This window comes from Geospiza fortis, unplaced genomic scaffold, assembly GCF_000277835.1.
Source record: "Geospiza fortis unplaced genomic scaffold, GeoFor_1.0 scaffold193, whole genome shotgun sequence".
Lineage (NCBI taxonomy): Eukaryota > Metazoa > Chordata > Aves > Passeriformes > Thraupidae > Geospiza > Geospiza fortis.
The window spans coordinates 329,813-344,593 of NW_005054523.1; the positions used below are offsets into that span (position 1 = coordinate 329,813).

Here is a 14,781-nt window from a genome sequence, read left to right on the forward strand (position 1 = left end):
CCCCAGGTGTGAAAGCACCTGTTTCAGTGATGCCTTCCAGCTGAGTGTGCTGCTGCTTGGTCACCCCCTCAGGGAAACAGGGAGCATGTAAAACCTTCCAGAGAGGTTGCACCTTCGTACAGAATCTCTTGTCCTGTTAAATCATGGAATTCCAGAGTGGTCTGGGCTGGAAGGGACTTTAAAGATCGTCTTGCTCCACTGCCCTGCCTTCACATGTGAAACTCTCTGTGCACTGGGTCTGCCAGGATGTGGCTCTGCTCAGAGAAAACAGGAGTGCAGAAGCACAGAATAAGTGAGAGCATGGGCAGTGTAATCAGTAATGATAATTACTGTCACGGCAATAGAAGTAGCTCAGAGTAGCACAACCACGTTTCCTGTGGCCCCAAACCCATGTGCCCACCCGTGAAGGTTTTGGTGGCCAGGACGTGCCCTCCATGTTCCAGGAGAGGTTCCCGTGGCACTCTGCTCCCTGCAGTCTCCTGCTCCTCTCCCTGTTTGCTGTGCAAAGCCAAATCCCCTTCTCCCAAGCCAGCCTTGTCAGTCGGAACTCAAATATTGCCTTTGGTTCCTGAAGTCATTAGCATCCTAATGGAAATTCCCCTTTATGGACTTAGCCCACTTGTGTTGATACAGTGCCCTTGCAGTAATGCCTTCCACAGCCCCTCTCAGAATGGGAATTCAGCCTTCCAGTGCACCAGGGGGTGCTTCTGCCAGAGCTGTCCCAACAGGACACCACCACACACTGTAAAATTGAGGCATTTTTGGCCTGGTGTAAAATCACCCCTGCATCCTCTTCTGTTTTTTTTTTTTTCCATTTTTGTATCTTTCTCCATGAAAAATGGTAAAATGACCTGATAGCTGCTTTAAAGTACTAAAAATGTGGAGAAATGGGCTGTAATCCCAGTTTCCTCATATGCCAGAGAAGGATGTGTGTGATTAGCTTTATGGCCCTACACAAAAACATGGAAGGCTTTGGAACCTGGACTCACTTGGTAAATTCAAAGTAGAAGATGGCTGGATATGCTTGAGAGCTCTGATTTATTTATTCTGTAATAACCCAATAATTTTAATTGGAAATGTGGAGAATTCCTGTTCTCCGTGTTCCCCGGTGTATGTCAGCGTGTGGGCATTACTTTCCTTGGAAAATAGTATCTGCCCACACACTGCCTCCACAGCACAGCTGATAACACTGCACTGAATTTCCTTGGAGTGGGATAGCTGAAAGCAGGGATCTGTCTGCTAAATAGAAAACACTCGTGGGATTTAATCTTGCTTGTATCAGGCCTTCCTTCTCGTGGTGCCAACGAACTCTGCTCAGCGCAGGAAGGTTGGCATTTCCACGTGTGCCCTGTGAATGTGTTACAGGATTTTGGCCCACAGTCACACAAATGATTTTTTTTTAAACATCTAGAGGGTTTTAGTTATAAATATAGTCAAGATTTTGTAAAACTAATGTTAACCTAATGCATTCACTCCCCATGGGTTTCTTACTCATTGAAGTCTTTCATTAATAGTCCCAGAATTCCTCCCCTCATTAATTAGGCTTTCTGCCTGGAATGTGTCTGTGAAAGCAAGGCTTTTTCCTCTCCCTTCTGACCAATTTCAGATGTTTCTGTCTTTCTGGAATTTTCCTCTTTGCTCTGCATTCCACATTCCAGGTAAACTTGCTTGTTGCACCTCACTTCTCTATGGAAAGTCACTTTTTATTGTTCTTTAACTGTGTGGTGCTTTGGTCACATACTTCTTCAGCTGGAGATCTTCCATGGATCCAAGACCTTCCATGGATCTCCCAGACCTTTTGCCTCTACATTTCTCTGTAAAGGCATTGCTTTATGCTTCACGCTGGAATTTCCAGTCCTCAATTTGCCCATTTTAGCCATCTTTAAAGAGAAATCTTTAAAATTAAGGAGAAACCACGGCTACATGGCTCTTACCTCCTTCTCCCATCCATGGTGGAATCGTAGGAATTCCTGCCTGATAAAATGGTGTTGTTTCAGAGGTATTCCTGGTGTGCAGCAGCATGACTCCTGAGGCCTCAGGAAGGCCAGTATTTGGGTGTTAAGATGCTTCTTTCTGATGCAAAACACCTTATTTTGCATTTGTTTGGATGGTTCTTTAGTTATTTAAATAAGCTGGAGCAAGCATGGCAAAGGGCATGGAGAGAGAGCTTCCCAGGATAGCTGGTATCAGTGATTCAGTAAATTGGCATATGAAAAACTGTTCCAGCCTTTCTCAGCACTTGCTGTGCAATCTAAAACACTTCAGTCCAGAGGTGCTGTGGGGAAACTTAGTTGGAAATCTTTGCTTGTTTATCTTCCTTGGTTTTTGCAGTTTTTATGAAATCACATCAAAAAAATTTCATACTTTGAAGAAAATGTCTATAAAGTTTCTGAATTCTGATACTATATATTAAACCTCTGATTTCCTCTGTCTCTAAATCAACAGCTTTTTCATTTTAAAAAGTAATCATTTGTCTGAGGTGATTTACCTTTCCCAAACCTGTGTTGACTTCCCCTATTAGATTGTACCTCTGCCACCGTATGCCTAAGCTGTCTATAAATATCAGCTAAAATGGGTCTAATATACATGCTAGCTGTGAAATTCTCAGCCTCTCTCCCAGCCTTGCCAGATATTGCCAACTTCCCTTCAGTAATCACTTCAGACTTCCTAAAAAAGCAATATTCAGCTTGAATAGGTAGATCCCACCCAAGCAGGTCTTTGCCTGCCCTAGGATTTGAGTCCACTGAATAATTCCCCTCTGAAGTCCATAACTGCTGCCTAAATCTGCATCTCCTGCCCTCCTTCCATGTGCTCCCTGTATCTCAGGAGCAGGGGCACAGCCTGAAGAGCCCTGACCTGACTGCACATGTTTGTAAAGGGAGTTGCAGCACCTTAAATGAAAGTCAGCATCAGTCCTTCAAGTAAAAATGATCAAAAAAGGGCAGTTCAATGTTTTCCTACATAAAAGCTGTTTACTTAGAAGTGTTTATAAAAGCCTTTTGTTTTCTGAAATACAAGCTGAGCTTTGTAATAAGCCATGAGGAGGTAGTGGGTTTGTACCTGTGGATATCTTTCTTACATTACACCAGAAAAACCTGATACATGAATTAAAATCTATCCAAAGCACTATGGTTTTTCATCCTTGTACTGAATCATTCTGTTGTAGCACTGGCAGAAGTAATGAAAAATGCCTCAGTAGCAGCATCCAGCGAGTGTCCCTTTTGCCTTTTCCCCTCAAAGCACAGTTCCCCATTCAGGAACAGAGCTGGAAGCACTCAGAGCACGTTCCTTGGTCCAAATCCCTCGGGAGTCTGTGGGTGTTCCTTCCTGCTCAAATGGCAGGTGGTGACAAACTCAGGCTTAGTGTCACTGCAAGGATATTCCTTAAATGTCTTCATTTCTCTTCTTTGTTCTTCTTTTCCTCTCAGTCACCACCTCTCACCCCTCCTGCACCACCTTTATTGTGGAGGCAGATTGGAGGAATCACTGTGATTTTATGGCATAAAAACATCCACGGTCCTTGTTTCCCTAACCTGCTGGGACATCTGTTTAAAGCCATGTCTCGACCACACGTGAAATCCATTATTTCTTGATTTATTGACCCCTTTACCTGGGAACAGATGCTGTGTCCCAGGCCTTGCCTGGGCACTGGGGGTGCAGGGACAGCCCCCAGGTGCCACCCCCTGTTCTGGTCTGAGCCAGGCCCCTCCTGTCTTCCAGCCCTGACAACATGGGGCTGCTGGACCCGGACACCAGCGATGGCAGAGTGATCTTCTTCCTGCCCTGGGAGAAGATGACGATTGCAGGAACCACGGACAGCCCCACGGATGTCACTGCCCACCCCATCCCCACCGAGGAGGACATCAACTTCATCCTGAGTGAAGTGCGCAACTACCTGGGCCCCGACGTGGAAGGTACCTGGGGAAGCCTTGCTGGGAGGGGCTGGGGGGCATTCCAGCCTGGGGGAGAGTGTGCTGCTGCCTGAAGCTGTGGCTCTTGGGGTCTGGCTGTCACAAACTGATGGGGTAAGTTGTCAGCATGAGCTGTGCCATGCTGCTGCTCCAGAGCATCCAGTTCACCATCAGCCAGCGCCACCACTAACACATCTCCCCAAGTGCCACATCCACTTGTTTTTTGGGCACCTCCAGGGGGGGTGACTCCACCACTGCCCTGGGCAGCCATCTTCCCTCCAGACTGAGGGTTTGGTTTATTTAAATTATTCTGTGAAAGCATTTGTACTGCTGTGTTTCTGCTGCAGCACTGAAGTAAGTCTGAAAAGCACTCAGGCAGGAACACTGTAACATACTTAGGTTTAGGAAAACCTGCTCTCTGGAGATGGGAAATGATCAATTCCTTGTTTTCTGAAGTGGAGAATTGATGTCTGCATGTTGTATAAAGTTCTGAAAGTGTCCAGGGAAGCTCCTGTTGGGTGTCTGGAGCAGCAGTTTGTGTTGGAAGTGCAGGAGACCAGAGAGGGAGATGGGAATGTGGGTAGGACAGAGATTAGATGGGATAGTGGGAAGAAATTCTCCCCTGTGAGGGTGGGAAGGCCCTGGCACAGGGTGCCCAGAGCAGCTGTGGCTGACCCTGGATCCCCGGCAGTGCCCAAGGCCAGGCTGGACATTGGGGCTGGAGCAGCCTGGGACAGTGGGAGGTGTCCCTGCCATGGCAGGGCGGGATGGAATGGGATGAGCTGTAAAGTCTGTCCCAAGCCAGGCCATTCCCTGGTTTCCCGTGTGTTTTCCAGCAGCACATTCGGAAGTGTTCAGTTGCTCTGGCTTAGCCCAGCTGGGCCTGTGCTGGTTTTCCTGTGCAATTACTGTTTATAGATGGCTGGAGCTGAAATAACAACAGCACTGCCCATATCACCCCTCGACAGCCCTGCCTCTGCTGCCAGAGCCAGTGCCAGGGTTATCAACTTCCAGAGGCTTGGACACCTTCCAGCTGCTTAATTACAGCGTCACGCGTGCTGCTTTCTGTAGTTTCATTAGTTTATAAACCTAATACAGGGTCTTGTGTCTGTGATTAACACTTCATTTTGGCAGGTTGAACACGCTGGCAGAGCACATTGATTTCGGAAATCTATTCCGTGTTCTTTGGGGGATGTTTTTTACACCCTTTTAGTGATTTTTCAATTATCGGTCATTTGAAAGTTGTATTAAAACATGTCCCAAAGACTTCAGTATAAAGCAAATTGGTAACTGCACTTAGGGTGAAGGCTGTGGATAAAGATGGCTTGTCAAGAGGAAATCTTGGAATAATAACCTTCAATCTAGAGGAAAAGCTTGGAAGATCTGAAAGGAAATGTTATACTCATGTAACAAACTTTATTTTGGTTTATAAAACATAATGTAAGGACTGTTCAGATTCATTGGGAAGAATTTTCATGGAAAAGTGGGGGTCAGGCTGCAGCTGCCCAGGGAGGTTTGGAGTGCCCATTCCTGGAGCTGTCCAGGGAACACCTGGACATGGCACTCAGTGCTCTGGGCTGGTGGCAAGGTGGGCATTGGTACCAGCTGGACTGGATGGGCTGGGAGGGCTTTTCCAACATCACTGGTTCTGGGATTCCATAGCCCAGATTATCCTGGGCTCTAGGGGTTGCCCAGGGCCGAGCAGAGTGTGGAGCAGCCCTTGGCAGTGCCCAGTGGGAACTGGGCACGCCTGGGCTCGGCTGGCCGTGGCTCAGTGTGGCTCTGCACAGTGAGAAGAGGAGATGTGCTGGCAGCCTGGAGTGGCATCCGGCCCCTGGTGACCAACCCCGACTCCAAGGACACCCAGTCCCTGTCCCGGAACCACGTCGTGACCGTCAGCGACAGCGGCCTCATCACCATTGCAGGTACTGGGGCTTCCTTGAACTGCAGTTCTGCTGGGCTTCCCCGGGGTATTGCATGCAAAAATCTTGTTCTGTGGGAATTCTTCTGCTCCTATAACCAAACTGCTCTGTCCGTGGCAGCAGGACTGGCTTGGAGCAAGCCTGGAAGCATTCATGTGGTCTGTGGAATACATAGATATGTCTGCAGGGTGTCAGAGCTTGTGTTTGTGCTGCTTTCCCCAAATAACGAGGTGAGCCCTGTTCCCCCAGGTGGGAAGTGGACGACCTACCGTGCCATGGCCCGGGACACCATTGACGCGGCCGTGCGCGAGCACAACCTGGAGGCAGGCTCCTGCAGAACCATGGGGCTGCAGCTGGAGGGCGCCGAGGACTGGAGCCCCACCCTCTACATCAGACTGGTCCAGGACTATGGGCTGGAAAGTGAGGTGAGTCCTGCCTTCCTGCCTCAGAGGGCTTTGGTAGTCCTCTAAATGAAACACCAACATACCTTGGGCAAAGGTCTGGTGGACCTGATCAGAGCTGGGGCAGAGATAGTTCTAACAGAAATAAAGTTAATAATGGTTCATCATCTTCCCCTCTTTCCTTCCTCCTACCCTTGACTGTTTCCTGCTAAAAGCTCTCTAACTTGCCAGGGTCTGTGGTCCCTGGAGCGCCCCAAGCTGTGCAGCACTGTGTGGCTGGAGAGCTGGGCTGTCAGGCCTGGTGGCACAGACACAGCAGGGCAGTGCTGGTCCAGCCTCCCACAGCACTGAGCTTCCTCCCACACTGTCACACTCCAGCATCCTTGGCAGCCTGTTTGCTATTGGGGATGAGGGAATGGTCAAGGAAAATGTGTCTTTCACGTGCTTTCAAAGCATGCTGGATTTGTTTTCCTCTCCACAGGTGGCTCAGCACCTGGCTTCCACCTATGGGGACAAGGCTTTTGAGGTGGCCAAAATAGCCCAGGTGACAGGGAAGAGATGGCCTATTGTTGGGAAACGTCTGGTATCTGAATTTCCTTACATTGAAGCTGAGGTATGTGGAAAAACCATGTCACCTTCTATGATTCTGTCCTTGGGATGAGCAGGCCAGTGGCTCTGAAACATCTCCTTGAGCCCTTTCCTTTGGGGAGGCCAAGATATTTTCTGTGCCTGTACCTGGAGCACACTTAGTGTATCCATATAGACACATATTAATATATTTATGCACAACTAAATATTTATATAGTGCCCATTTTGCCCTTCATGTCCAAACACTGGATCCCAGGTGGGTTGTGTAAAGTGTCCCAAGGAAAAGGAGCTCTCCCAGGTGGATTGTGTAAAATGTCCCCAGGAAAAGGAGTTCTCCCGGCTGTGTCTGGGGCTCTGGGTGCCAGCCCTGCTGTCCCTTGTCCCCAGGTGGGTTGTGTAAAGTGTCCCAAGGAGAAGGGGCTCTCTCAGCCGTGTTTGGGGCTCTGGGTGCCAGCCCTGCTGTCCCTTGTCCCCAGGTGGGTTGTGTAAAGTGTCCCAAGGAGAAGGGGCTCTCCCAGCCGTGTTTGGGGCTCTGGGTGCCAGCCCTGCTGTCCCTTGTTCCCAGGTGGTGTACGGGGTGAAGGAGTACGCGCGCACTGCCGTGGACATCATCTCGCGCCGCACCCGCCTGGCCTTCCTCAACGTGCAGGCTGCCGACGAGGCCCTGCCCCGCATCGTGGACATCATGGCCAAGGAGCTCAACTGGAGTGAGCAGAAGAAGAAGGTACAAAGGGCCCTTTTCAGCTCCAGCTGCTTTGTTTTGCTTGAGGAGTTTCCGTGTTAGGATCCCAGTTGGTTGAATAGAGAGCTACAAGTGATGTTTTATTCCCGGCAGAATGAGACACTTGGTGCATTTCATTCTAAAGGCTTTATCAAATGGCTGTGAGATGGGCTGGGAGTGGCCAGGGGGTGGGGGGGAAGATCTGTATCCTGTTGCTCCCCAGCCTTAAAATGAAAGCAGGCTTGGCATTGCTGTCCTATTCCTGTCAGTTATTTTGCTTTACTGACACTTTTCAACAGATCTGCCTCAGCAAAGGAAGCTCCTGTAGCCATAAAGAACCTGCCTGGTGTTGAGCTCCCTGATTTTTTTTTCTGATTTTGGACAGCTGAGTCCAAATCATCACACTAAACATGACACCAAATCATCATCACACTAAGATATCAAATGGTAGAAAAATGACAAGTTGTAGGCCTAGCCTAAAAAGGCCATTTCTTTCTGAAAGGGGCAGACAGACTGTGTGTGACTGAAGGTGTGGATGCACCTGAAAGCATTTACACAGAAATTAGAAGTCTTTACTAGCATGGATACCATTTGCAAAGAGTAAAAAGTGCCTAAGTTTAACTTTTTGATACTTCTCAGCTGCCATCTGCTTAATTTTGGGACCTTAGAAAAGTATTGGTTAAGTGAAAGAACCTAATAGTAAAGTATAAAAATAAGTACCTGTGTAAGAACTTGCTATTGCTCAGATACTCAGGTTTTGTGTTTTCATTGTAGGAGGAGCTTGAAACCGCTAAAACATTCCTGTACTATGAAATGGGCTACAAAGTGAAAACAGATCAATTAACAGACAGCTCTGAGATCAGCCTGGTGCCTGCAGATATTGAGAGGTGAGTGGGGCAGGAGGGCTGCCCGTGCTGCTGTCTCCTGCAGCCCGCGGAGCCCTGACGTGCAGCCCCTCCCTGGCAGGTACAAGAAGCGGTTCCGCATGTTTGACAAGGACAAGAAGGGCTTCATCACCATCCTGGACGTGCAGCGTGTGCTGCAGGTGAGCTGCCCCTGCTCCTGACTCCCTCTGGGAGCAGCCTGGTGAGGGGTGAGGCCCAGGCTGCTGAGCTCCCCCCTCCTGTGCTCGTTCTGTGCAGAGCATCAGCGTGCAGATGGATGAGAACACCCTCCACGAGATCCTCAACGAGGTGGATCTCAACAAAAACGGGCAGGTGGAGCTCAACGAGTTCCTGCAGGTACGTGCCTCATCTGGTTCTGGGAAAGGCTGGTTTCTGAACAGCAAAGACACGGCTAAGGAGCTTTTCCCCTTGCTTAGGGCAGGGTTGGAGACCAGGGGACTGTTCTGTGGTGGTGGTGGTACAGGGGGCACACAGAGCATCCTCAAGCAGCTTGGAAATTCAGTTTTTGGAAATTCTTTTGGAACTTTTGGAAGTTCTTTTTTTCCCAGTCAGACTCAAAGAACGGGTCCAATTTACAAAGTATGCCCCAATTTACAAAGTATGCCTCAGTCCAGAGCCGAATTTGGCATTTTAAGCCCAGAAATGCTGTTTGAATGTATTTAAAATGATACAGGTGTCCATTGGAAGGTGCATGGCACAGGTGTGCACACTGACATTATCCACAGCTGTTAAGGATTGTTATAAAAATGAGTAAACTAAGAAACTGAATGATAAACAACTAAATAACCAAATATTTATAATGATAACTAGTAATGTAACTATAATAATAATAAATGAAATAACTAAATAACAAATTGAATATTATAAAGAATGAGCTTGTAGTTAGAGCCCATGCAGGCCCTATAATCCATTTTAATTCCTGGATTGGCTAAATTGTCCCAGTTTCTCTGAAAAAAATGCCATGCATCTGCTTTTTGGGGGGCTTTCAAGCAAACCCAAGGGTGCTCCCTTTGCAGATGCAGTTTGTCAGCTGGGTTGGTGTTTGAGGAGTCTTTTTTGGGGTGGTATTTCAGAGCCTGCTGTGTCTCCCCTGCCCGGTGGCAATGATGAATGCCAAACAGGAGAGAAATTAATGCTGGGGATTTTGGTCAATGTCAGCCCTTTCTTCACTGTGTCAAGTTAAACAAACAAGATCAAGGCAAAGGAAATGGTAATTGTCTCTCTGGAGATGAGCTGGGGATAAGAGCAGCATTGTTGAATCTAAATGCAGAAAATTTTCACAGGTTGTGTCCAGCATTAGCAAAAAGGAGTATTTATTTGCCTAAAATGCAGCAATTGAGCTGAGGGGCTGTAGTGAACTTGGGGGAAGGGGAAAAACCAAACCAAACGAGCCAGAGGGGAAGGAGAACCAATGGCTTTGGGAGTTCATGCTGATCTATTCAAATGAGAGAGCAGCCCAGCTGGGTTCTGGCTGCTGGAAAGGGACACCCTGGTACCTCCTCTGGCAGCCTTTCACTGGGGCAGCCCAGCCCTGTCTGCAGGGCTGAGCTAGCTGCAGTTTGCTTGGGTTGGGTACATTGGTTGGGAAGCTGAAACAACCAGTAATTGTTGTTCTGTGGGGTCTGGGGCCATTCTGGGGTGTTTTTGCTAGGCTGACCAGGCTCACCAGGGACTGCCAGCCCTACATCATGCCATACAATGCAAAGGCCAGGCAGTGCTTAGGAGTATTTCAGGGCTGTTTGTGCAAACCTATGTCACTCTGTGGCTCCTGCACATCTCCCAGAGCAGCCTGGGTGTGGAGCAGCAGTGGTGGGGATGCCTTGTGCAGGCTGCCCTAGAGCAGAGGCTGCACAGAGCTACAGAATAAAGCAGGGATTCATTCCAAGGATCTCCTCCATGGATCCACCTTGGGCAGCACCAGAGCCCAGCCAGGGCTGCACCCAAGATGAACCAAAATGGCCCCAAAATGCACGAGCGCTCCCGGGGTCTCTCCCTGGGATCAGTTCTGCTCCATTTGCACCTTGCACTTCATTGTCCCATTCCAGCTTTAGCCCAGGCAGTCCCACCCTGCTTGTTTTTCTCTCTCCAGCCCACGGGGTTTGTGCTCCTGGGCTGAGATTTGGGTCATTTGTCCTTGGTGCCCAGCTGGAGCAGGAATTGTTTTGTCTCCCTGCTCTGCGCACAGAGCTCAGCAGCACCGAATGTGAAGCTCAGAGCTGCACACTAAAGCAGCACAGAATGTGAAAAATACAAATGCTAAACCTGAGGCATCAATGGCACTGCAGGGCTGAGCTCTCTCCTGTGCCTTGCACTTCTCCAGGGAAGCACTCGGTGCTAAGCACGAAGGTGCCACTGAAATGAACTGGGGTTGCCATGGAAGGAGCAAAATACATTAAATGTTTGTTTAATTTTTTAATGGATCTGTTAAGTCAGTGCCCAATACTTGAGTGTTTGCTTTCTGAAAACTTTCAAGTAATTGCGTTTCAGCGCAGAACTTGTGCAAGCCCTGGGCAAATATTTGTGGAGGTTTGTGTTGGAAAATAGAGCAGGTGGTGCCTGGGGGCTGCTGGCCTGCAGGTGGGAGCAGAGCAGGGCTGGCAGAGAGGGGCCCTGGCAGCCCCTGGTGCTCAGAGCCCATGGAGTGGTGGGTGCTCCAGGAGGGACAGGGAGCCCTGGAACTGCTGGTGGCACGTAAAGGCAACCACCCCATGTTCCATCAGGAGGAATCATGGAATGCCAGAGTGGTTTGAGTGGGAAGGCACCTTAAAGCCCATCCCATTCCTAAAGCAATTGCCCCAGGCTCTGGCAGGCTAGTGGCCCAGGAGGGTGACCGGGCAGGAGGCAGTGCCTCTGCTGCTGGGAGATCCCTGTCTGTGCACAGGCCTGGCCTCCTCCCTGTGGCTCTGGAACTGGGAGGGAGGCCAGGGGAAGGCCATACCACGTTTGTACAGGTCCAGCTGCAGGTGTAATGAGCAGCTTTTCCTATGGGGGGAAGGGATCCGAGGGATTCCTGCAGTCAGTGGGAGTAAGAAATTGCATTTGGCAAGTGCCAATTGCTTCCCCAGCGCTCTCTGCAGAGCTGGCTGCAGGTAATTTCAGCTCTAATGCTGCCTTTATCCATGGGATAAAAAAGAATTAACTAAAATCTTAGCACTAGTGTGCTTGCACTGGGAGAGAGCAGAGTCCAGCTTCCAGGACTTAGAGGCAAATTAGTTTTAAAAGTCTATAAAGGAATTTGGATTTGAAAAAATTGTGGGAGTCAAGTACAGTGTCTCTCCAGAGAAAGGCATGTGGGTGGAAAGGGCAGGTCTGGGATCAGTGATGGATCAGGAATCATGAAATCCCTGCATGATGTGGGTTGGGAGGGACCCTAAAGCTCATCTTCAAACCAGGGCCAGGGACACCTTTCACTAGATCAGGTTGTTCCAACACCTGTGCCAGGGCCTGCCCATCCTCACAGGGAACAATCCTAAGTGCAAAAAAATCCTCAATCATCCGTGAGCTGCACCCTTCAGATATTACAAATAACCAAAGAGCGCCTGTGCAGCTGCTGGGCTTTCCCACATTCTGAAATGTCACGGAGGAGCCCCAGTGATGACGGTTGTCTGCCCTGCTCCCAAGCGGATCCTGTTTGGTCCTTGCCCTCCTCCAGCCCCCCAGGCGTGTCCCAAGCAGTCCTGATGGCCCTGGGGGTGTGGGTGAGCCCGGGGCCAGGCTCTGGGCCGCGCTTGGTTGGTTGGGGTTTGCAGTTTGGGAGCACAGGTGGGGGTGGTGGCAGCGCTGGCAGCCGCTCAGTGACGCTGTCCCCGTGTCCCCAGCTGATGAGTGCCATCCAGAAGGGCCGAGTGTCGGGCAGCAGGCTGGCTGTGCTGATGAAGAGTGCCGAGGAGAACCTGCGGCGCCAGTGCATCCCCGTGGACCGCAGCGGAGGGGGGCTCTGAGCGGGGCTCTGGGCCCCGGGGCAGCTCTCCCAAACGACTCCGGTGCGTTTGTCCTCCTCGTTCATGATCTCCTTACTGCCCCGGGACGTGCCTGGCTGGGGTGTGCTGGCAGGAGCTCGGCAGAGCAGGCTGCAGGGGCCTGGGGGCACACTCAGCACGTCCTGCCCTGGCCATTAACGTTTGCATTGCCTTCACTTCCGGAGCACGCCGTTCAGGGTGAGTCCTGCCCTGGCCATACACCTGTGCAGCACCTTCACCTTCGGGGCACCTCGTGCTCAGGGTGAGTCCTGCCCTGGTCATTCACCTGTGCAGCACCTTCACCTTCGGGGCACCTCGTGCTCAGGGTGAGTCCTGCCCTGGCCATACACCTGTGCAGCACCTTCACCTTCAGAGCACACCATGCTCAGGGTGAACCCTGCCTCAGAGTGAATCCTGCCCTGGCCATTAACATTTGCAGCACCCTCCCCTTCAGGGCACCCCGTGCTCAGAGTGAATCCTGCCCCAGCCATTAACGTTTGCAGCACCCTCCCCTTCAGAGCACACCATGCTCAGGGTGAATCCTGCCCTTAAATGCTCGGAGTTCTGCAGACACAACATCTCTGAGCTGCTTCTGCCTCTTCACCAAGGAGCAAGAGAGGGGAAGCTGTGCTCTGGAGTGGAGATACCATTCCAAAGGAGCAAACCCAGCACTTGTTGGAGGGTGGTGGAGACCTATCCTGAGCCTGCTGTGGGTGGTTGGTTTGCCCTGTTATTCCAGTGATGCCAACACTTGGCCACTCAGAAATTGCAGCTGGAAAACAAGACACCTGGATTAATCACCCGAGGGAATAATGTAGCTGAGAGCTGGGCACAGCTTCCCTTCTCCACTGTTAACACAAATAAACTGCCTCTAATAAATGGCATTGTCTGCAGGTGGTGCTTTGTGCAGTGAAATAAAAGCAAGAGGTGTTTCATGCTAAAAAGAGCTTCAAGTTTGGGGCAAACCCTAATGCTGTGTAGGATGGGGCAGGTTTTGGTAGCACAACATTCTTAGATGTTCATTTTAAAATGCTCAAACACGGTGGAAAAAACAAAGTGTGTGTTTTGCATCCTACTAACTTTTCTAGAAAAAAAAAAAGCTGTTTTTCAGCAGGCTAAATGAAAAACCAAAGCATGGAGCCCTCACTGGAGCTGTTTGCAGCACTGCTGACCCTGCCTGTTGTCCTCCTGCTGCTGGGCTGGGCTGAGATCAGCTGGGAGATTGCTGCCTGATGCAGAACAAGGCAGGGAAACCTGGTTTTCTGCTGGATTTGGCATCTGCTGTATTCCCTGAGTGGAGCAATTTCCACCTCAAACCAGGCTTCACTTCCCAGGGGTCAGAATTTCTGCTGAAGTAAAATTTGATGTATTTAACTGGTATCACCACGTCCACTGATGGAAAATAGCATCCATCAGGGATGCCCAACAGGGCAGGAGTGAACAGCAAGGAGTCCTTGGATATTTGAACAGGGAAAATGGCTCCAGACACAAATGGAGATGCTGGGCACTGGTGGGATGTAGCACAGTGAGTGCAGATGCTGTCTTTGGCTGCAGAAGCAGAGCCCTTAAAAAACACATGAAACATTCGGGTGTTGAAAAACAGTAGATACAAAAAAAAGGGTAAGACTCACCTAAAATGAGTTCCTAAAACGGTTCAGATGGTTTTTGCATGTTCAGTTTGGTTTTTGATGCAGATGTTGTTCAGGTTCTGGCTTTGTGCTCCGAGCAGGGGCTGAGGAAGGGGAGTTGGCACATCTGGCACCACAAGGACGTTTCAGTGGACAAAGGGGTTTGTTCCTGTGGTCCTGTAGGCTTTTCCTTTTGAGAATGTTCAGGTGAGGGATGGGATGTTTGTGTCCCAAACGCACAGTGACAGATCTCACACATCCTGCAGGGTGGAGGGAAATGAATGCATAACACACAGGCATTCTGGCTCAGTGGGCCAGGGAGGGGGCTCAGGATTCTGCTCTTAACAAAAGTGTAAGGGGAAATAAAACAAAGTAGAAGTCATGAGATCTTTTCCAGGTCACGTGAAGAAAAAACTATTTCCAATGTTGAACAGGTTTTTTGTAAAGAAAAACTATTTTCACTATTGAACAGCTTTTGTACAGTTTAAAGAGAAATTCTCCACTCCTCTCTAACTGGCATTGTTAAAATAATAACCTGAGCTTACCTGGAAAGCAGGATTTCTGTGTTGTACCCAAAGTATGCGCTTTGTTCTCTTGTTTTCTAATCTTGCACCTGGAATGGGGCTGTGGGTTCTGCTGGCTGTGCGTGTCCCTGGACATGGATTTGCTCTGTGTCTCAGGCGCTTGTGTCACCTTCTGCTCCCCTGCACGGCGCAGCCAGGCCTGCAGGGGCAGGGAGAGCTGCT

General features: G+C 49.7%; 1 protein-coding gene across 1 annotated transcript in view; it reads left to right on the plus strand.

Moving 5' to 3' along the window:
• GPD2 (glycerol-3-phosphate dehydrogenase 2) overlaps window positions 1-13,300 on the plus strand; it is a 35,575-nt gene extending 22,275 nt beyond the window's left edge. Inside the window, exons 7-15 of the mRNA XM_031063729.1 lie at window positions 3,721-3,914; window positions 5,702-5,836; window positions 6,083-6,258; window positions 6,716-6,847; window positions 7,388-7,546; window positions 8,318-8,430; window positions 8,510-8,588; window positions 8,686-8,784; window positions 12,267-13,300. Coding sequence (XP_030919589.1) covers window positions 3,721-3,914; window positions 5,702-5,836; window positions 6,083-6,258; window positions 6,716-6,847; window positions 7,388-7,546; window positions 8,318-8,430; window positions 8,510-8,588; window positions 8,686-8,784; window positions 12,267-12,389 — 1,210 coding nt within the window. The 3' untranslated portion in view covers window positions 12,390-13,300. The remainder of the gene's footprint in view (window positions 1-3,720; window positions 3,915-5,701; window positions 5,837-6,082; window positions 6,259-6,715; window positions 6,848-7,387; window positions 7,547-8,317; window positions 8,431-8,509; window positions 8,589-8,685; window positions 8,785-12,266) is intronic.
• The last annotated feature ends 1,481 nt before the right edge of the window (window positions 13,301-14,781 follow it).